The 21,437-nt window shown below is 51.5% G+C and overlaps 3 protein-coding genes and 1 non-coding gene across 5 annotated transcripts; all 4 read right to left on the bottom strand.

Annotated features, from left to right (window-relative positions):
• Positions 1–269: 269 nt before the first annotated feature.
• On the bottom strand, positions 270–1,184 carry LOC100903906 (beta-1,3-galactosyltransferase bre-2-like). Its single transcript, XM_003747129.1, has one exon. The coding sequence runs from the start codon at positions 1,182–1,184 to the stop codon at positions 270–272; it is 915 nt and encodes a 304-aa protein (XP_003747177.1).
• A 1,231-nt stretch (positions 1,185–2,415) lies between these two features.
• LOC100905350 (adhesive plaque matrix protein) lies at positions 2,416–3,592 on the bottom strand. Of its 2 annotated transcripts, XM_003747059.1 has the most exons (3): positions 3,413–3,592; positions 2,590–3,336; positions 2,416–2,491 (listed from the first exon to the last, which is right to left on the bottom strand). In XM_003747059.1, the coding sequence occupies exons 1-3, from the start codon at positions 3,564–3,566 to the stop codon at positions 2,475–2,477; spliced, it is 918 nt and encodes a 305-aa protein (XP_003747107.1). In that variant the 5' UTR covers positions 3,567–3,592; the 3' UTR covers positions 2,416–2,474. The 2 variants fall into 2 exon arrangements, with proteins under 2 accessions (XP_003747107.1, XP_018496454.1); XM_018640938.1 differs by having other exon boundaries at positions 2,424–3,336.
• A 2,017-nt stretch (positions 3,593–5,609) lies between these two features.
• On the bottom strand, positions 5,610–14,155 carry CRMP (Collapsin Response Mediator Protein). The gene is made up of 8 exons (XM_003747128.2): positions 14,108–14,155; positions 13,981–13,999; positions 10,614–10,720; positions 8,635–8,819; positions 8,340–8,539; positions 8,081–8,188; positions 7,052–7,165; positions 5,610–6,932 (listed from the first exon to the last, which is right to left on the bottom strand). The coding sequence occupies exons 2-8, from the start codon at positions 13,981–13,983 to the stop codon at positions 5,871–5,873; spliced, it is 1,779 nt and encodes a 592-aa protein (XP_003747176.1). The 5' UTR covers positions 13,984–13,999; positions 14,108–14,155; the 3' UTR covers positions 5,610–5,870.
• Positions 14,156–20,090: 5,935 nt separating this feature from the next.
• Positions 20,091–20,971, bottom strand: LOC100904966 (uncharacterized). The gene is made up of 3 exons (XR_001951225.1): positions 20,906–20,971; positions 20,583–20,643; positions 20,091–20,320 (listed from the first exon to the last, which is right to left on the bottom strand). It is a non-coding gene; the product is annotated as an uncharacterized LOC100904966 (transcript).
• Between the last annotated feature and the right edge of the window lie 466 nt (positions 20,972–21,437).

Genomic DNA, 21,437 nt, shown 5'->3' with positions numbered 1-21,437 from the left:
TCTCGAAAATACGGAGGAAACTTGAGCCGGTCTTAACTCAACTTCAGCGGTCGAATATTGCGATCACGACCGTCTATTTTTCGAGGATCCCATATTTCCCCAGAGCTGAATTTCGTCCAGAAGGAATATCATAGGCTCGGATTGTTTGATTCCAGACTGAGACACGACACATCTTATTTTTTTCACAGGATCTTCTTTATGTACATACGCCATGCCCCTCCCGGGCCCAAAATTACAAGAGAATTGGAAATAGCAGGCACATCCAACGCTCAAATCCCTGAAGTGTGCTGCCAAAACTCTTGTTGAAACTTTTCGTCACACTGATGCTGAGCCACAAGATTCTTCTGCTTCTTCCAATCGAGTCTCGCGTGGAGCGGATTCACTATAGTTTCCCTCGGCATAGGCTGGACCGAGACATTTGCCGCGCGCGCCACCAAACCAGTGAGATAGACGTCTTCGATGAAGAGGAATCGCGGTGTGAAAAGATACTCATGCAATTTGGCGACGGCGCTCTCCGCGATCACGTAGAAAGATCCCTGGAGATGCGGGGGGAAATACGCCGCTTCATATTCCTCATTTGTGAGTCCCCATTTTGTACAGGCGGGAGAGACGCATCGGAGCGGTTTCGACATTCCTCGGTACTCACCATAGATTCCATCTTTGAAATCACCGAGGATGTGTGATAACAATGGCATGTCGACGCAAGTGTCGTCATCCACTTTTATTACGACTTTTCGTTTTGGCCAAGCATTCCGGAACACCCACATAACGAGCGCGCAGCTCTTTAGTGTGAGGTTCCTGTAGTTGTCCTCGAAATCAAACTGCAGGATGTCGTTGTGAGTTTTCGCTTCGAGTTCGATTCTTCTCTCCTCTTCTTCGGTCTGATTCGCAGATACTCCAAGAAGGTAGAGGACGCGTGCGCTGGGTGAGCCACCCCATGTTCTTCGGATAGCGTTCCGTTTCCCGAAGTTCCCAGGCGCTGATGTGACCACGAAAAGGACGGGTCGGTCCTCCCGGAAGACCGTGGGTTCGAAGATGATTCGGTAATCCATAGACCACGAACGGTTCCTCGTTCCGGTTCCAGTTCCAAAGAAGTCGACGTTACGTGTCAAGAGAACTATGAGAGAGACCAGGGATAATGCACTTATAAGGCACAGTGGCACAAGTCGACGCATCCACCTCATGTCGTTCACCACACGGGCGACACGCCTGTGTCTGTTCAATTCATGGTGAGTGGCAAGCAGATTCGCTTGTCAACCCTTTCCACCATATGCAAGGTATGACATTATATCCTCAGATGATGTAGAAACATCCAAGATCATTCGAGGATTAAAGAAATTGGTTCATTCGAAATGTATGCAAGGGACGTTCGAGGATTCCTTTACTCGAAGTCCCGCGCATAAACAACCTCGCGTACAACGAACAGCGAGGCCCATTCCACTTGGAGCCGGAGTCTCGGCTGGCTGCTCATGTACATACGAAAGTAGTGGCTATCGAGACTCTCAAGAATCTAAGACGAGTCTAAGAGAGCAGTGGGAAGAAGGAGAGGTGCAATGAAGGTTCCTCATACACGATAATTCAGGGTCTCTTCTGTTTACACGGAGAGAGCCTGGCCGCCTGCTCCTCCCGCATTGATGTTGAGGACTCTTGAATATCAAAGAAGGAATTGCATTTCGAAGATTGGAGGAAATCACTTGCAGGAGCAACGTCTTGTTCGGACTCTCGGGGCGATCGATCAAGAAAATCACCCTGCTGGCCCCGAGTCAAGAGTACCGGGAAGAGACGCCATGTCGCCATTAAGTCGACTCTACCTCCAAAAAAGGGGACAATCAATCCATCGGATCTCGGCCTCGCGGTCGAACTCGAGTTCGCACTTCGAGGCTCTCGCTTTCGACAGAGATAGGTACCTTCCTGAGGTCAGAACGGGGAGCTCGAACTTCTACTCAACGAGGAGAGATTGACCTCGAGTTTTGACATCGCGACAAAAACCCATGCTCAGTCGGTGGATTTCATTCAACCAGTAGACAAGAGAGGACCTACCTCCTGCGCCCCCCCTCGGATCGAACGCTCTAAATACCCGAACTAAGTTCCCCTGGAAGTGGATGCGTTTCGAAATGCCTGTGGATGGCAGACTCTCTGGGAGGGAAATCTCGCAGAGACAACACATCAATTTCTGTGGAGTTCCGCCCGGAGCCCAAGTTCTGGAATAGAGGGGAAGGGGGTGGGGCGAATAAATTCCCTGTCCGCCCTCAGTCAAAAGCTTGTTGTCTGTATTTGTGCGCAAAGCCCGAATAACCCGCGGTGATCTTTATAGCAGAGGAGCTGATCAATGTGGAATGCTCAAGTTAAGAGTCTCTCCTCGAAAAACGGTGCGCGTTTTCGCCTGCTATTCTCCTGAGTTATGAGCGATCTCATTCATATTCTCACAGTTTCCACGTTTATTCAATTTCGAAATGATTTTCCCGATGTCTGGCTCAGTACGCTGCTCCACCTAGAAGAAAAGTCGACACTTCAGTACCTCGAGGGAGCGATAGGGAATGATTTTCGAGCTCCCAACGGGAAAATAGACGTCGCCCCCTCTCGATTTACCGTAACTCGCTGCATTACCGGAGTAGCTCGCTCCGGCGTACTTCGCAGCGCCGCCACTATAAGATCCACCAGCGTGGCTTTTCGACCCCCCTCCGTAGCCTTTCGCGGCTCCGTACGCGCTACTTTTGGCCGGGTAGCTCTTAGCGACCCCGAAAGAGTCATAGTCGCCCCCATAAGGAGCTCCATAAGAGTCTCCGCCGTAGCCTCCTCCGTAAGCAGCTCCGCCGTAAGCCAACCCACCGTAGCCTCCTGCGTATGCTGGTGCTGGTGCTGGTGCGTAGGCCGGTGCTGCGCCGTAGGCTGGTGGTGCGCCGTAGGCCGGCAATGCTCCGTAGGCTGGCAACGCTCCGTAGGCTGGCAACGCTCCGTAGGCTGGTAATGCTCCGTAGGCTGGCAACGCCGCGTACGCTGGTAATGCCCCGTAGGCGGGCGGCGCTCCATAGGCGGGTGCCGCTCCGTAGGGAGGTGGAGCGACTAGTGGGGGTGGCGCCCCGTAGGGTGGTGGTGCTCCGTACGGAGGTGCGTACACAGTTATGAAAGAAGTCTTCTTGGTCTTTTTCAGCTTCTTGCCCTTCTTGGGTTTGAGTTTCTTGAGTTTCTTCTCGGGCAAGGGTACCAGAGTTAGACCGGCGCCGTAACCAGCCGGCGCTAGACCGTATGCAGGAAGTCCGTAGGGTGCAGCACCATAGTCTGCTGCGCCGTATGGCGGTGCGTATCCTCCATAAGCTGCGCCGCCGTACAAGGGAACTGTGGAGGAAAGAGTACTCCAGTATGGCTATAGTGCATCGGGGCAGAAGGGGCATTTCCGGTGAGAGTAACTTACGGATCGGTGGGTAGGCCTCATCATCATAATCATCATCGTCGTAATCGTCGTCCTTGTCTTTCTTGAAGAGCTTATCTAAATCCTCGTGAACCGTGGCCAACGCGGTGGCGGCCAGGCCTATCAACAAGAGACTGCTCACTAGGAAGAGCCTCATGATTCAACGGTCAAGAAGGCCACTGCGGTGAAGCTGAGCGTACCATCTTAAATAGCAGCCTCAATTCAAACAGCTTGGGTTTCACTTCCTCGATCGGAGTTAATCCTCATAAACAGTTCAGCTGCCGAGTCATGTGCTTATGTAGGCGAGTCCGAGGTTTGGTCTCATGTTCTGATGTGAATGTTTGATCTATAATTGTGACGATGGAATCCTTCAGAGAACCCGATGAGCCTTCATCATGCAAACCGAGGGTAAGATAATCGAGAAGGAGCGTGGAGACGCTTCGTCGAGTGCTCCGTAGTACGAGATGAGGGTAGATACGGTCTGGGTAGGTACGTAGGTAAATGTGTCTTCATTTTCTGCCCGGATACAGTACGTCGATTTTTACGAAGCGGTCATCCGCTTCTGAGCCTTCCCCCGGTACTTCGTCCGGAATTCGGAGGTATGTTGACAAGGGCTCGAGAGGCTTCTGGAGTTTCTTCAGTGAGCCTGCCGAAGACCTGCATACGTAGGGAAAGCGTGGGAGTTGGAGTCGAGGCGTCGGCAAAGGCGAAGGAATATGTCGTAGAGAGTATGCTCCCAGGCGCGGCTCTCATAGCATATTCCTGGAAACCACGTTCAGGCTCCGAAGACTTCGCGATTTTCGCTGCGATATTCCTGCGAACAAAATTGCAATCGTTGCCAAGCGTTTCCGAGTTTCAAGCTGGAGTCACAGCACAGACGTTCAAGTGAAACCACCTAAGCCAGTGAGTATGCTCAAAGTAAGACCTCGATCACCCAGCCCCGCGCATCTGACCCGAAGGCTCTGCTTCGCAGGCCGTATGAGAGGTCGAACAGGGGGAGCGATGATTCACGTCTTGGGAGAACCTGTTAGGATCCAGGAAAAGCTCAGGAGCGGCATATTACTGTAAACTGTAGTTGTCGCTCCTGTTGTACTTGGGCCGCACAACGTAGCGGAACTCGGAGACGAGTCGACGTGAGGCATCGCCTGAGGGAGGAGAATCGGATTCCCGCAGCCACTACTCCCGTGCTACTAATTTGAGGATATCGAGGAGAGCTCACTCATTCTCATCGCTGAGCCTAGATCAGGTACTCGGCATCACTCGCTTCAGTTCGCTGTCCAATTCACCATAGGATCCGAAATCGTCGGTATCGTCCTGATCTATATGGGTCGCTCGCGCTAAGTGACCGTGAACCAACTCATCCGATTCGCTCAGCAAGACACCGAATTTCACCTGACGGATGTAGATCTCTTGATGAGTCGATTCCTATCTGATTGATTAGCCGAGGATGTCGTAATTCTCGGCGATGGCTGAAGGCTCTGGTCCTTGCCGTGAGAGTCAATTCAATGTCACTCCTGTAGCACGCACTACCTTCTTGAAGGACGAGACGTTCTCTTTCAGGGCCGTATTTATGCATTTATTTCATCATATGGTAGAAATCAGAAAACTTGCACTCTCCTCATTGAGTTTGGTAGATTAGGGTTCCCTCTCCTCATTCCTCCATGCATACAATGATGATTATATTAATTTCATTACTTTTCCCATTATGATATATCCGCTGAAGCTTCAAACAACAGCATTTTCTAGCTTCTATTGTAGGCTGCTGTATGAAATCGAGAATAGAGTCGGTTTCCTTGACCGATTCGCCCATGGACGAATCGAGATTAGACTTTTACTCTTCATGCACGAATAACACAAAGTAACTCGATATAGACGCGGCAATCGCGATAATTACACAAAAAGCTTACGCCTCACAGTGAAAAGCTTGCCCTAACGAGCGACCAGAAGTGCTTCGATTCCGGAACCTGCTCCCCGGCGCACGACGGGAGCTCGCAAATTCTTCTCGAGATTAATTTTCGGTCCTGACATCCCTGGCAGTTCGAGAAAATATTTATTCTGCTCTCAGAGAATCCCATCCAGCAAACACTCCGGAGATGGGACCATAGACCGACGAACTACAGAATATCGGAAACTTCGTTTGTGCTTGCCAGCCGGAAGCGAGATTCTTATCTCCCTGAATCGTAAGCAAAATTGTCGAATCGACCGTGAATTCTTGGCGGATGATGATAATTCTGAAGTTTTCGCCATCGTGATAATCGCCGTATCCCTCTGACCCATCGTTCAGGTATCATTCATTGGGCTCGAGTCCTGTGATGAAGTTGTTAGGCGGTCTCTTTGGTTTCAAGAATTCCGCGCAATACGGGGCCTCACAGTCTCAGGAGTGGGACTCACGAACAATGGTTTATGATGACGTAACTCCCAGATATATGGGCCGCACGTATCGTATCCAGGGGTCTGACCCTTACCAGATACCGTGGCTTCTACCGCCAGGAGGATTGTGGACTCGAACCGAGGACTTTGCGTTCCTTGTATCGTCGATCTGGGCTCCGCTCAGACTGAAAGATGAATCTTGCAAGTTCCTCGAGCCCCCTTTGGTCAGAGGCCTACTGTGGAATTCCTTTGGTTGAGCCGGGAAAATGTCCCTCGAAGGTCTGCGGTGCTCGGGAGTCGCGACGCCCGAGCACACTGACCCTCCATCTACCGAATCGACGGCGCTCGGAGCCGGGGATGCGGTCACAGAGGCGCGCGGAGGAGGTGGTGTTTCGATAACTTCTTCTTCCGTCGGAGCAGGCGGTAGGTTGTCTCGGACACGGATACGGGCGAATGCGTGTTGACCATTTGTTGGCATCGGGAGCAGCCGACCCCAACCTTGGCCAACATGCAGATCACCCTCATTGACGACGACACGGCCTCGCGCCACGACGAATCTCGGCGCTCCTCTGCATACGAGCTTCTCGTAGACGTTGAAGTCGGCGGCGCTGTGATGGCTGGCCGGCGTGAATTTCCTCACGAGTTGTGGGTCCCAAATCACGATATCGGCGTCGGAGCCGACAGCGATCCTGCCCTTTCGTGGGTATAGGTTGAAAATTTTTGCAGCGTTCGTCGAAGTTGCAGCGACGAACTGGCACGCGTCGATGCGTCCGCGATTGACGCCCATCTCCCAAAGAGTACACATGCGCTCTTCGACGCCATTACATCCATTAGGGATTTTTGTGAAATCCTTGTCACCCAGAGCCTTTTTCGGAGCTTCGAACGTACAATGATCGCTGCCAAGACAAGTCAGCGCTCCGCTCGCGACCATATTCACTATATAATCGCGAGTAGTGGGATCGTCCCGGATCGGTGGGCTCATGACATGTGCGGCTGCGTGTCTGAAGCAAGAGTGTCTCTGCTCGGCGCCATCGATTCCGATAGTTGCGCCGAGAGTTTCACCCCATACAACTTGTCCTTTGTTGCGACGGGCCGAAATTACGTCAGCGGCAGATTTTGACATGACATGAACCACATACAGGGGACAATTCACCTGTGGAGGATGGAACTTTGTATTTAAAGACTCCCGAGCAACAGTGGAATCTCATCTTCTCCTTTCCCCGCATTCGACTCTCCCGCTGGGGCTCAAGTGCGCGAGTGTCGGATAAGTACCTGATGAGCGAGGACGCAGGCACGGTTGGTGGCTTCGGCCTCGATTTCTTCATGACGAGACGCGAGATGTCCCTCGGGGGCCGTGACGCCTTCTTCGAGGAGCCGTTTCTGATTCTATAGAAAGCATTCTCAGTGAGATATAAGGGACAGTTCGAGGCTCGATACGATTTCCGTCTTTTCTTTTCACTCGGCCTGGGGAAGACCTGTCCCAGTCGGCTGTTTTTATCGTAGGCTTGGAGATACTGAAACTTGATCTTCCTCAGCGAGAATGACCCCGTGAAAAATTCCAGTCAGGAACTTCCTCGCAAAGTCTTCTTCCCCCTTTCTGTCGCTCAGAGAGAAGGAACGATTGTCGAATACAGCCCGGGGGGACTCATCCCTCATGCTAAGGCCACCCCGAAGAGAAACCCACGATCCTCCGAAGCAAAGATGCGGATCAGAGCTGGACAGAAATCCACCGTTCGAAAAATGAGTTGATTTGAATACCGGAGACAGGATGGAGCGAGTTCAAGGATACCGAAGCAGTTCTTATCTACGAGAAAGGCTCAAGGGCTCGAAGCGATGCAGGAAACTTACCTCCTCCTCATTATCTCCAGTAGGCTGCGCGAAGAGATACCGGAAAGTGAGACCTCTTAGACCCCAAGCATTTTTTCGTAAATCGGTTAGTATTGAGCAAACACAGCAAACCAGGAAGAGGCAGGAAGCTTTCCGACGAAGCGATAGATCTTGGCAAAGCACGATAAAGGGTGGTTCTTGAGATCATGACCCAAGTCCAGAATCAGGCTGACAGGACGAGCGTTTGACTTTCTAAATCCACCAATGAATGAGCGAGGCGAATGCACTACTTAGAAAATTCTTAAGAGCCGACATTGCCAGATGGGAGAGGAGGGGGGGGAAGAAAATTGAGATCGCGCACTCAACGAGCATTACTACGTACATCGTACGTTCATCGATTCGATGTTAGGAGTTAGAAACTTGAATTCGAACAAAACTCCTCGACATTACACGCATTTGATGAAGCCTGCATACCTCCTGGATGACATCTCCGTTTTCGGCATGGACTTGCGCGATGGCTCCGATTTGAGCGCATTTCTTCATTCCACGAATCAATTCCGCATCGGAGAGTTGCAGAGAGTCCTAGGAGAGCACTCGATGTATGTTTACTCAGCTCAATTGCGGCATATTCGACTAGTAAGATCCATAGTGATTTCGCAACGAGGATCCTGCGATATCGGAGCGAAAATCTCGGAGGATTCCGGGGCGTCAGCTGCTGAAGAGCAGAACTTACTTTATAAGCCATGAACATTTTAAATGAGTTCACGCCCTTCTTGGTGAGTTCTTCCATCTCGTCCTCGACCTGCTCATTCATTTCATTGAGAACTACGTGGAATCCGTAATCACAGCATGCTTTATCTTTAGCACGGGCCGTGTAGTCATCGAATGCTTCAGTCAAAGTCATTCCGGGCTCGCGTTTACTGACAAAGTCGACTGAAAAAAACATCAAGCTGTCAATCGTGTGCTCACTGAGGCGGGATGCATAGAATAGAATTCACGTGAATCCGCAACAACAGCTCTACACTCACGAATCGTTGTAGTTCCGCCAGCCAGAGCCGCTTTGGTGCCTGTATAGAAGTCATCGGCAGTCCTGCAGCCCATGAAATAGAACTCCATGTGAGTGTGCGGGTCCACACCTCCGGGAAGGCAGAGCAACCCTTTGGCATCGATGGTCTCGCATCCTCCTGGGGCGAGAATGTCCTTGCCAACTTGTCTGTGAAAAGGAAATTCCGGATGAGTTGGGCGTAGAGAATTGCGCGTTCGACGAGGGATGGGGAAAAGTGATTAATGAGAAGTCCTCGCTTATCCGCGGGCTCTCCCTCCCAGGAATTAATCTCGATAGGCTCAAGGAAGGAATCGACCGAGCTCTGACTCGATAGCGCTGAGGCAGTCTTCTCCTCTTCTTGTACGCTCCTTGTGCGGTCAGATGCCTCGCAATCAACGATGGCTCTCATGAGTCATCCTTGCTCCACAAGGTACGTGCGAGCACATTAAATTTGCCACTATGGACACCATGCCACGGCGAACGTGTCGTGGCTGTCAGTTCCGAGCGATGACGTTGGCGGCTCTATTCTACGCTCGTCGACTGGGACCGGGTTCAGGGTCGATCCGTGGAGCCGTGAGTCGCCAAACTCCCCAAAGACACTTTTCGCATGAATATCGAGCGACAAATTCCTTCATCGCTCACCATGGATTCGATTAGCGGAGAAGAGGGTCCAAAAGATTTTCCGGAGCCTACTGTCGTCACATCGACTCGAGCGGAACTCAAAAGAGACTTTCCAGCTTCGTTGTGCCTTGCCTTCAATTTTCTCGCGCATCAGTGCCGGTGACCGAAATCCTTGGTCCGGAAAAGCTCATCCTGCATATGGGCGGAGTTCCAGCCCTCCCATTCGTAAAGCTATCGCAGCGGAATCATCTGGCCGATCCACCTGATTCAAATCCAAGTTGTTTTGGCGTTATCTGCGACCAGGTGCTCGCCGGCCTTGGCCTAGCAAAACGAAGCACCTACACACAAATGTGTCCGTCACCGGCTCGCGTGATGATCCCTTCTGAGAACAAAGTGGAAGAAATTCAAGACAATATTTGCTCGAGAAACACGGTGTCTAAGGTAAACAGATCAGGTAGTCAGTGTTGTCGAGTTGTTTTTTTTTATCGCCGTGGAACAACTTGGGAGGAACCGACTGAGGCCCCTCGCAGGAGAGTCGGAGCCAGAGCCGAAGCCAAAAGACAAAGCCGGCTTCCCACGACTGTGAACGCAATCTGTGGCTGCTCAGCGAGCCACTCCCGAGATAGAACACTGCGACAAGCCACTGCTGGAATTCAGTGCTTCGTACAGTACCCGACCTGCTTCTTCTGTTTTCTTATGCGTGGCGATACTTTTCGGACAATTCTCGCGTAGCCCGACGACAGCCCACGGTCTAATACAGAACCCACTGCAATCGATGACTGGGAGATGTTTTTCAAACGAGCAAGTGGGCTTTTCACTCGGTATCCCACCGGATTCCACATACGGTCGCAGTAGGACGCGAAGAGAGCAAAGGAGCGATTCTCTTTGGGACATTCATACGGGCGCTGAACAGGCGGATCAATAGGACCGGGCTGTGAATCTAGTCTCCCCGGATCATCCCTAGGACCGTCACAGATCCGCAGACAAAACCGTCCCTCGGCCGGATGGAACACGAGGTCCATCCAGCTCGAGCCAGGCTGGAAAGCATCCTGTTGGTATTTTTTTTAATAGAAATTCCGAACCGACAAGACCGTCCACCTTCGTCAGCTGCACGGAGGGTAGCCTTGTGAGAGAAGCACTCGATCCACAACGGCAATCGCGGAGACAATGACGGAGATTCGAGAATCAGCTCGAAACGGGAATTCATAGATGGCGGAATGGGGGACGCGCAATGGATCCGGACGAGGCGCGGTGGCGAATACGCAGCGGCGAACTCAGCGAGAAGTCACCGTCTTTCCTTTGACAATTGCGAATGAAACATTGCTAGCAGCTGAAAATCACCTGATGATCCCGTCTTCAATGAAGATTTCCCCTTCAGTGATGGCGTCATCGTTGACGATCTTCGCATTCTTGATGAGCAACTTCACGTGACCCAGACGAGACGGAGCCTGTAAACGTAACGATATTCATTATCAATGAAACCTTCTACACACACAATCGAAGAATAAAAGTTCCTCTCGAAGATGCAACTGTGGGAGCGGCCCTTCGCCGGAGGGATGAGCAACGACCATTTACTATCGACTGCTATCGGTTCCAGGAGCCCTCCGGAGCAGGAAGCAATTGGCAGTCGAGTTTTGAATAAGTGGGCATTCGGAAAATGATGAAACTACTTCCTAGGCGGGGTATGCGTTCTTCTCTCACGGTGCATCAAGTTTAAATCACCCCTCGATAGGAGCTGAATTTCAATACGTTATCACCCTCGATGAATTTCGAGCTGGGTCCTGGATTGTTCCATTCTCTGGCTCTTGCAACAGTATGAGTCACCTAGAACGTCGCTGCTTCCAGGGACGTTCGGTTTCTCCATGTCCAGCCGGACAGCGTGACTCTCATTTCTCTTCGAATGACCAAACCGAGGACCGAGACCTAGTAGCGCACGACTGTAACATCGTGATGATTTTAAATTGTTGTCTGAGCACAAAGCTGCCCGAAACGACCATATGACCCGACCGAACGCCTAACTGCGTGGCAGTAGAGAAAGTATGTGCAGTGGGCATTAAATTCGCCAATAGCCAAAACGGCGATCATCGGCTGACGAATCGATCTCATCATCGGTGGGTCCGCTACTTGTGGGCCAGAGCGGCAGAGCGGAAACTCACAGACATCGTAATCGATCTGATTACGGTACCGGTCGGGTGCGACACTTTCTCAACGATGGAACCTTGGCTGGACAGGGCAGTCGCTACTAAGATACAAAGACACGGAAGTTCGGATCTCTTCGAGAATTCCTTGCAGCATCATTATATTGTCCAAAGTTCCACGGTGGGAACAGGGTGGAAGAGCTCTGTGAAACCACAGGATCCGCGGCAGATTTTTTTTATAGTTTTTCTGATATGGTTTGCTTGGGAAACAGTGGTCTGTGACACCAAAGGCAGTGCTTCGTCTGGTCTGAAAACCGACCCGCTCCAATCCAATGGCTCATTTTACGAACTCGCTGTTTCTCTCTGAAGCTCTTCCCTGAGATTCATTTGAGCTCTTTCGAATCGGAATCATGCATTAGCGATGCGCATCTCCCGGGATCCATTTCCTGTCGATGCTAGCACCCGAAGATTTACTTCTAAGAACGAAGCATAGACTTTCAAATAGTTGTCGGGCATGAGCCTCTTTCGGAGATCTCAAGAACCAAGAATCATCGATTATTATCATCATCCATGAACCGTGTGGCTGGATTCTGCCCCGCGCCAGGCGAAAGAGAACACGGCAGGCGGCAGAAAAGAGAAAACATCCACTTTCCGCTGCGCTAATTTATTCGTGGCCACCTAGGACCTCTCCGAGGAGCGGAGGCCGCCGTCGCCGCCGTATGCAGATGAGTAAATATCGACTCAGACGTGTTTCCGCTCAGTCAGAGCGATCCAAGCCCGATGAGGAAAAAGGCGAAGTCTCCTTATCAGTGCTCGCGATGGTGAAGATGACGCTACTAAAGCAGATGAGGATGATGATGAAGCTGATGATACAGCTTCGAATGGACATTGTCACTCACGGAAGCGAGTGTTGTCATTAGTTCGTCGGTACGTAGACAACGACGACCGCGAGTCCGATGATGACTTCCCGCAACGTAACCGCTACCCGCCCGCTCGCCCGGAGCCCAGCCGCCGGCAGAACCGGCAAGTCACGGGTCAGATAGCGCTCTGAATGGCGCACCGCCACTAAAGAACAGCATCATCGTCAGCGACGACTGCAACAACGAAAGCAGCAACAACAACAACAACGGACCACATTAAGTGTGTCTCCGTTTTGCCTCCATGCGATGTTCCCCCCCGCGGCAAGTTTGCCAAGCAGCCGACCAAGACTAGCCAGTCGAATCGACCCTCCCTAAACTTCTTCTTCGGTTTAAATTCCGATCGCTCCAGATGAGCGCTCTCATCGCCGCATGACGATCGGAGTAAAATTTTTTCCCGAGACCGGGACATGGTTTCTCCATGGTCGAATGGATGGCCGTGCTCGCCTCTGGTTGCGTCAGCGGCGATGATATCCGAAAAAATCGAGCTACACGGTTCACGGATACTTTCCACGGAGTTTGCCCGACCCGGCACTCCAGGCGAGCAGAACGACAAATTGAAAATCGGCCTTGAAGGAAACAGCGGATCGCCGTGGCATCTCCAACAACCGTCAGCAAATCCGTTGAAGATCGACTGCGGAGCGAAACGTATCGTCGCTATGAGCGCTCAGACGCACGAGCGCTCTGCTTGCCGCCGCCGCCGCTTGGTCAGTCAGAGAAAAAAGCCCGCCGACGTTCGCCGCTTTCCCGGCTCGATTGTTCTAACTTAGAAAAGTAGCGAAAAAAGAGCGAGAGAAACTTGGGGGATAACGGCCCACGAGCGGAAAGGAAGCTTTCGAGTCGGACAGCTCTCAACGCGACCGCCGAACGCAAAGAAAAAATTGCAGCTTTCTAAATGGAACGAGTAAAAAATACTCAGCCCGAGAGAATCCGGGGCGCTCACAACAGAAATATCATTTGAAGGGAGCGGGAGCCAGCTGTGTTTGACAAGAGGTTTTTGTCGTGTAGAGCTTCTCAAGCTCCAGAAGTTAGCTCGGAAGTTCTTCGCGGGACCGGAAAACGCGACGACTATGAGTCACGATGTTTTTCGTCCTGATCGTAGTGAAGCTCTTCCTGGAGGCGATGGAATGAACGCGCTGATTGTCTGCACCATATGCGTCGCGCTCTAGGAGCTCTTCGTCGATCATTGTGCTTCTGTCAGCACTCGAGGGAATCTCAAGAATTCGTAACAGATGCGATCGAGAGAGGAGACGCTCCCGACTCGCGAGATAAGTTCTCCGAGCATCTCATGGGAGCTCATTTCCGTTCGATCAGCTGGATTCGATCGAGAACAATCATCTGATCAATCAGAAGCAGCCAACAAGTTGTTCATTCTACGCTGACGCGCTCTCGTTCATTGTCGCGATTGACTCTAATGACAGACGCCGCTCAGCTGTCTCTGGGTAGAACTCTTTAGGCGCAAAGTACGAAGCTTTATATGACCTCGTGATTGAGACATGATGAGCAAGACTCTTTTCCCTGCGGAGTGCGGCAGAGATTGCGATTTGGCAATTTGCGCTGCCTGAAACAATGACAGGCCAAAGTTGCCCGACTCGAGGTTCACGCCCTGACCCCACCCGCGCCGCATCCGTTGAGGAAATCCCGATCGCTTACCATGCTGCGACGAGATTCGCTGTGGATAGAGACGAAGAGAAGAACGGTTCGCCTTCACACGAGGGCACTGGGGTAACGTTTGAGACAATTTTCAAAATGTTCACTGGATCCCTAGCCGGGGACTCACAGTTCTGCGACTACTACGGACTCTCCACCACCAACGATTCGCGCGCTAGAGCAATGTACCCGCGACACCCCGCCGAGCTACTGCACCGTCCGGTGAGAGGGAAATTAAGAGAGGTGGGAGATGGAGAAACGAACGGAAAACATGAGAGGATGAGAATGAGAAAGCGCGCACGGCTACCCTCAAGGTTTTCGGTAGTTTCAAGTAGGTTTTCGGTCTGGGACTTCTCTCGTCGGAAGTACAAGTCCCAATTTTATAAGCGGATAATTCCTAATTTCCACAGCAGAGTCCCTCAGCATCGAGCATCAGCCCGGGATGGCTCAAACTGGAGAATCTCATGTATCATACGTATGTGTAGCTGGGAATTAACGACTGATTTCAGCAGGGGATATCAAGAGAGCAGAGATTGTGAGCCTTGCGCCACCCCGCAGTCAGGCGCATCTCCATCGCGACTGCGGGCACTGGACCTTGCCTATTCTACCGACTTGCCAGCCCCGCAGTCTGGCGAGAACTCGAAACTCGCAACCGCACCCGATGCGCACATATTCGCAACGTTCGAACCGATAGCCTCTCGGAGTCGACTTCGACCAGCCATTCTTCACCCCTGGAAATGTTCAGTGCGTACTCGTATCCAATAGATATCGTGTCCGGCGAATCGATTCTTAGCTTCGGAAAGGCATGCAGAGAACTTGAATCGTCTAGAACGGCCTGTCGCATTCGGGTAGCGTACATCCATTGAGAATCTACCGAAAATGAGAGCTACTCGCGAGAGATTCCGATTGAGAGTGATCAAGGCTGTTTACAAGAGCAAAACGCTTCCTGGTGACGACGGTCGCTCGAGTCTATGCTCGGCCCCGAGAATCCTGTCGTCCTAAGAAAAGCCCCGATTGGTCCAGCCCGATCCAGTGTGATCTTACGACATTTGAGGCTATCATCGGCTCACTGATTCGATTCGTTCCGAATTGATTGAAGGCGATGTGAGAACCCTTCGATTTGAGTTTTGCGGTCAGGGAAGGATCCGCCCGGAATCATTCATTTGATGAGCAAAGATCACTATTCTCATTGCCATGACTCAGCCCTGATCAAGCGATTCCTCATTCTCGAATTTCAGCCTCATCATCCCCCAACGACTGCCGCAATTGTTGACTTCATGCTCCCTCAACAGTACGAACAACTGAGACGAAAAAATTATATGCGAGGCTTGAGCCACAAGAGAATAATTCTCTAACACGATTCGAGCAGTGAAACTTCACTATCTGTTGCCGGTACAGCGATTGCATCGCCATCGCAGATCGCAGCGCCACCCCTGTTTATGAACAGCGGCGTCGTCTGGTATCGAAACTACTCGAAGCGCGGTCCCTTGAGCCAGCGAATCGTTGCTTGTCCGTTTGGACCGAAGCTAGAATTTGAAAATTTTTGGTGATTTCAAAGCTGTTCCAAGATGACGCGGGACATCTACTACAGTGAACGTTACTACGACGAAACTTATGAATACCGTCATGTTGTACTGCCGAAGGATATCGCTGCCAAAGTCCCTAAAACTCATCTCATGTCGGAAACGGAATGGAGAAACATCGGCGTCCAACAAAGTCCAGGTTGGATCCATTATATGATACATGAGCCGGAGCCACACATTCTTTGCTTCCGTCGACCTTTGCCGAAAGAAGGAGCTCCGCCGGCCACTCAGGAGGAACAAGTTCGCCGTGATATGCTCGAAAGCTACTAAGGAAAGAACAACTCGACCCCGACGGACCGATGCCTGACTTGCGTTTCATTTTTTCTTCCCAATAAATTCTTTTCCTTCGCTTGCCCATCATGGATCGATTCGCTAACGTCATAATCCTATATGGGAGCCTCATCCTCATCGACATCTACGACGCATTTCCGCAATTTATACCTTGGGCAGGATCCTCGTTGTCGTCACTGCGGCTCGGACGTGTACTACGGTATCGGCAAGCCGCCGTGAGTTGTTAGGAATGTTACTCCTCCTATCCATTTCCATGCCCCATCTGTGAAAGCTCTCAGGTCCACGAATCTGTTGACGAAGCCATCTCTAATCCAAGCCGTTATGAAGAGCGCAGATATTAGGCCAACAAAGAAAATCTGATCGAGCAGAAGACCAACATCATCTGAAACTCAGCATCCGACCTCAAATCTATGTTCACCGCTCTCTGGATGTGTTTTACGTTTAATCATGAACATGGTCGAACTTCGATTACCTCGCCTCCGCTCGGCACCCGGAAGAGAAGAGAAAAACGATACTAATAGGTATGCCTTGTTGAACGACTTCACAGTTCGAAGCTCGAGTGTGATCTGGCTTTGGCTCTCGCAAGCATTTCAGCCGCCGAACAAATGTATGTTGATAAAACAAAAACACGCGGACACTGATCGATCGTCGAAATAAAGCTTAAAACCGTAAAAAAATACGTCTTGTTCTCACTATCGCTATCTCGGGTTAGACAGGGACAGCGACCTCGCAAGCCGCCGATGTCCGAAATCTCGGGGTCTCTGGGGTTGTAGAATATTCGCGAGAAACTCGTGTCTTGTGAATGATCCACGCGCATGATGCAGCATTTCTTCGCGCTGCTCAGGGGGTCTCGGTTCCGGCAGTGGAAACGAACCCCGAGCGGACAGCTGTTTTCTTATGCGATGCGTGCTGTTGTCTCGCCCATGACGGCCCCTCTAGGAATGATTCAGTAGTGGTGACGATGATGATAGCATGAGGAGGTTCGGCGGCTCAAACAAACGTCTTTTTCGTTGTTGGGGGCTCGTCTCAACGCGGAGTTGTTTCTAGACCTTTAATAGCAGCTGGTGTTTCCCTCGAGCTGCTGGTGAAGCCAGATGGTTCTTTCTATTGGGCCTCGATCGTCATGCACTGAGAGGGTTCTCCGCGAGCTCAATCGGGTTTCAGCTTTTTTTTTCAGGATGTCGAATGGCGACCGACGTAGCCAAGTGGGGGACCTTCATAGATCGCAACGATCGGCGTGGAGTGCCCAGCCGAGATGCTCCGGAGTCGCCGTTGCCGAATCCAACTTTCTGCTGCCGCTGACACGACGTACTTTTGAAGTGAATGTTGGTTGGCTTGCAGAAAGTCATCATAGCCGATCCCGTTGTTTTCTCAATCGACTCTCGGAAAAGCAGTCCCGCTTGGAAGTCTGATCGTCGTTCAAAAGAAAATCACAGCGATGCCGCGCCGTTGTGAACGATCTCGATGGAAGGGTTCAGTTTTCATCCGGGTAGGTCATCTGTGAGAAGAAGAGAGCGATGGATGCGGCCCCGGCGCGGAACCAAGAAAGCGTCAGGTGCGTGGAGTTCATTGCACCGCTATAGATTACCGAGATCGCGCGGCCTTATAAAGATCGTAAAACAGAGAAAGATTATTCACGGCTGCGATGGAAGTCGCTGAGATTCGGAAACGCTCCCATGGATGACCTGGGGACGGGCAGGGGCCCATACGGGATTTTTTGTGGGAGCAAAAGTATGTCTTTGAGGAGGCTGAGGATCCAAGATGGGAGCACTCGAATATACCTCACCATTGATGGGAGAAAATCATTTGGAAGGGGCGCCACATGCTTCCCTATTTGTGGAACGCCTAGTCTATATTCTCGTGGGTCCGCTCCGTGATGATTGGGACGTCACTGATGGCTTCATGGATCTTCGGGAGCCCTTCTTAACGACTCGAATGATCGGAGATGTTTGGGGGATCCATGGACCCCTCTGACCCCCTCCCCCTAGGTTCGCTACTGGTCAGGACGGACACTCGGAAGTTCAATCGGAAGCCTTGTAGTCTCGTGGTGGGAGCTCGAGAAGCCAGAGTCGAACGCGGAAAGGGGCCCGGCTGGAAGAAATAAGCTCAGCGAGGGCAAGCCCGAGAAAAGTGCGTTCCCACGTACGAACGCAGCCTCGGCCGGCCTAATCCTGCTTACGGTCTTGACGTCGTCCACCGTGGGTCCCCCAGAAAGCCCCGTGTCCAAGAATCCCGACCCTAGTCGAAGGCACATTGGCGATGGGGGAGCTAAGTCTTCGGCGAAGTCAACGAGGGACTGGCCTCGGCGAGCGTCCCGGCGTTCTGGTCAAGCGGGGACGGGGGAAGGGGGGACTCCCCCATCGATGCCGTCGAGACGGAAACTCGAAGAGGAGGGGGTGAACCAAAACAACACATATTGAACGATGGCGCAGGGCGTCCCCTAGACAGTCATGGATCCACCATGAATGATTACGCATAATTCACCGGCACGTTGTGTCAATTAATCATGAGGGAATGTTCTGACGGCTCTGTCGAGCACTGGAGGAGTGCTCCTGTAACAGTTCCTCGAAGTGTCGATCCGTGGGGATCTTGTCGATCAGGGCGATGGGCGATCACGGCGATGGGCGATCAGGGCGCCATGAATGATAAGGTTATAATGTTGTTTATTCGCGATTCATTCGTAGTTTCGTAGAACCTCACCAACGTTCCTGTGTCTGGCGCTCCGAGCGGCTCACAATGAGGGCACAAATCTTCTCTGCGATTCAACCATCGCGTTCAGCGTAGGAATCACTCCCTGACAGATGAGCATGGGTAGGTGAGGGTGGGGAGGCTGAGGGGAACCGTACTCAGCTAGAATCGGGCTAGACTCAAGTATGCGCTGGGTGTATCGATTCGGGAGAGACAACTTGAAATCATTCGTATGACTCGGCTGTAAGAGGCTTTGCAAATGTACCGAGAGCAGATGGAAGTTTCAGGGGCGGCGGCGTTCCTTGAGGGGAGGGACGCAGTGAGGGCGCTGGGTGCGCTGGAGAATCTCTCGCGATGGAGGTAGAAAACCGAAAGGTACGTAAAAAATATTGGGAATAAATCCGAGGGAGGAAAAGGTATGATTCGACTATCCGTTAGATTACCACACTGGTAGCACCTCCTTGTGACGAAAGGGCTCTCGGTGAACGAGGGAGGAAGCAAATTCATTTCATACTGCTACAGCCTCAGGCTTCTGCTACAGGAGGGGCTCTCGGCTCGCAAAGCATTGATCTCTGAGAATTATTGAAACTCCGCTTCGATGCCTTTCCCGGCTCCTTTTCTGCCAGATGAGAAGCCAAACGCAGATAAATGGAGACCTGACCCGGAGAGCAATGCGTATCCTTGGAGCGCATGGAATATCAACACATCCCCTGAGAGAGCCGACGAGTTGGGATGTGGGAGTCTTGTCACGAGGAGAACTAATCCTACGAGTCCAAGCTTCCCGGTCCTGCACCGAGGTTTCACTGCATGCGAACGTTCCTTCCACAATCTCTTCCCGAACACTGCGTCGAGTGTCTTGAACTAATTCACGAGATTTCATCTGCGGCCCGTATGAGAGATTATTCTCGCACTAATTGTGAGCGCTCGTCACTGGAGAAAGTCTCTGCCGGACTCCACGAAGCTCATCGATAGTAATCAGCTTGTTCCATTTCCGGGAGAGCAACCAAGCCATTCAATCCAATCTTCAAGTGACTCCACACTCGCTTCAAGCTCAACTTGCGACTTCGAATGCCGCATCCATCACGTTGAGTGCGTTCCCAGCTTCCACATAGGAATCCCGGAACTGTTTTCATGGAGCGACATCGAGGGAGAGCTTGTTCGACAATAATGATATCTGTCCTACCAATAAGCGAAACCGGAAAGGCCGATCGGCGCCGAAGCGACGGTGCGCCGTTAACTCGAATAAGGGTCTTCGGTCGAAAATCGGTCGTTACACTGCCATCAGCTCTGTCGGCAGTAGGGCTTAAGGGCTCATCGAAACGACCCGTTGGTAGAAGTTCATCCGAGAATGAATAGAGGTATAAGGTATTCGGCGGAGCTGCTGGAGCCGCAAAACCAAATGAGCTCCTGGAAAGATCTAGAAGCGTCAAGTCCAATTTTGTTGATTTCGACCGCTCGTTCATGATTGATGATAGGCTGATATATCTTTCAACCAAATGGTTTATTCCATCGCATTCCAAAAAGATTACAGTGCCGAGGTCTCGGATAGACATCGTGATGACTTCATCGAAGAGCTGGAACTTTTTCAGCCCATTTCATCGATCTGTTCCCCTGACGACAAGACGAGGTCGATATGTCACAAACGTAGTCACTGGGACAACAATGCGTTTTATCGCAGCAGCAGACTGCGTCCGCATACTGGCAACAGCCATAGGTCCCATTCCTCAGTATGCAACACGTTTGAGAATCGTCACAGGAACTGCCATCGGGACAATCGGCCGCTGCGAATGATACCGAGTGGTCAGGTTATGCGATGCCTTGTGGTGACACTGACAGGCAGAACTAGCGGGAACACTGCCCAATCATAGGATCAAGTAATGTCAACAGTGATGATTGTTCAATTGATTGATTGAACGGATCGGGCGACCGACTACCCAAGGGGGATAGGGACGTCTACCAGAGTGGTGAAGGAAATCCATTGAAAAATTCCACGATTCACGACGGTGAATCGTGAATCATCGCGATTTTCAGCGTTTGACTAACCTTCAACCGAGCGACAAGTGAAGGCCGTCACCGCAAGGCACAGGAGTACGAGCGACTTCATCTGGAAATGGAGTACGAAATTACAGGGGTCCAGAGACGCTGCCGACCGAGGTCGATTGCATTCCCGCAGTCGCAGGTTCGCCTGCTCGCGGATCCCCGGAGCGTGCTTTTCGGCCGCCAAGGAACCCTAGGCTCGACTCCTTACAGGTGCACTCCCATGATCCGAACAATGATCGCGGAACTGATTCCGCAGGGTGGGAATTCAGTCGAAATGATCAGTTTCTCGAGGGGAATGCGGCAATGGAAGAGATCGAATTACCCACCTTTCCTCGCTGCGGTTCGTCGGCTTTGGCGTGCCGTTGATGCGTCGAATCATTTTATCTGGAGACAAGTTTGGCAGTTAGCTGACGACGCGGAGAGCTGTCCATCACTCAACCATCTCCCAATCTGCATTGGATTTCAACAGCGTCACGGATCGAGAAATACCAATCTCACGAGAGCGGAATCGGCATCGCTAATGGGAATTTCGAACGAACAGGAGCGTGACAAGCTGCCAAATTCGACGAGATAATTCAGCTCTCTACAATGATTTCCGATGAATCAACGAGTGTTCTAGGGAGAACGATCCGAGAGATAATCATGCGAACGTCAAGTCGATTTTGAGGAACCTTACGATGAATAATCATTGGCGTCGAGTGAGTCGGACGCGTGGAAAATACCGATCATCTGCATTCGTCGACTACATTCTGACGACGTTTTATTATCTGGCAGGGAACATGTACAATAAAGTAATCGTCTTCCATTTTCAGGCACGAAAAGCAAGCTTCCGTTCCTCAATCCGAAACCTCAAACACT

The sequence above is a fragment of the Galendromus occidentalis genome, unplaced genomic scaffold (assembly GCF_000255335.2).
Source record: "Galendromus occidentalis unplaced genomic scaffold, Mocc_1.1 scf7180000077512, whole genome shotgun sequence".
Lineage (NCBI taxonomy): Eukaryota > Metazoa > Arthropoda > Arachnida > Mesostigmata > Phytoseiidae > Galendromus > Galendromus occidentalis.
The sequence above is the reverse complement of the archived record's forward strand: the minus strand, read 5'-3'. Positions and strand labels throughout refer to the sequence as shown.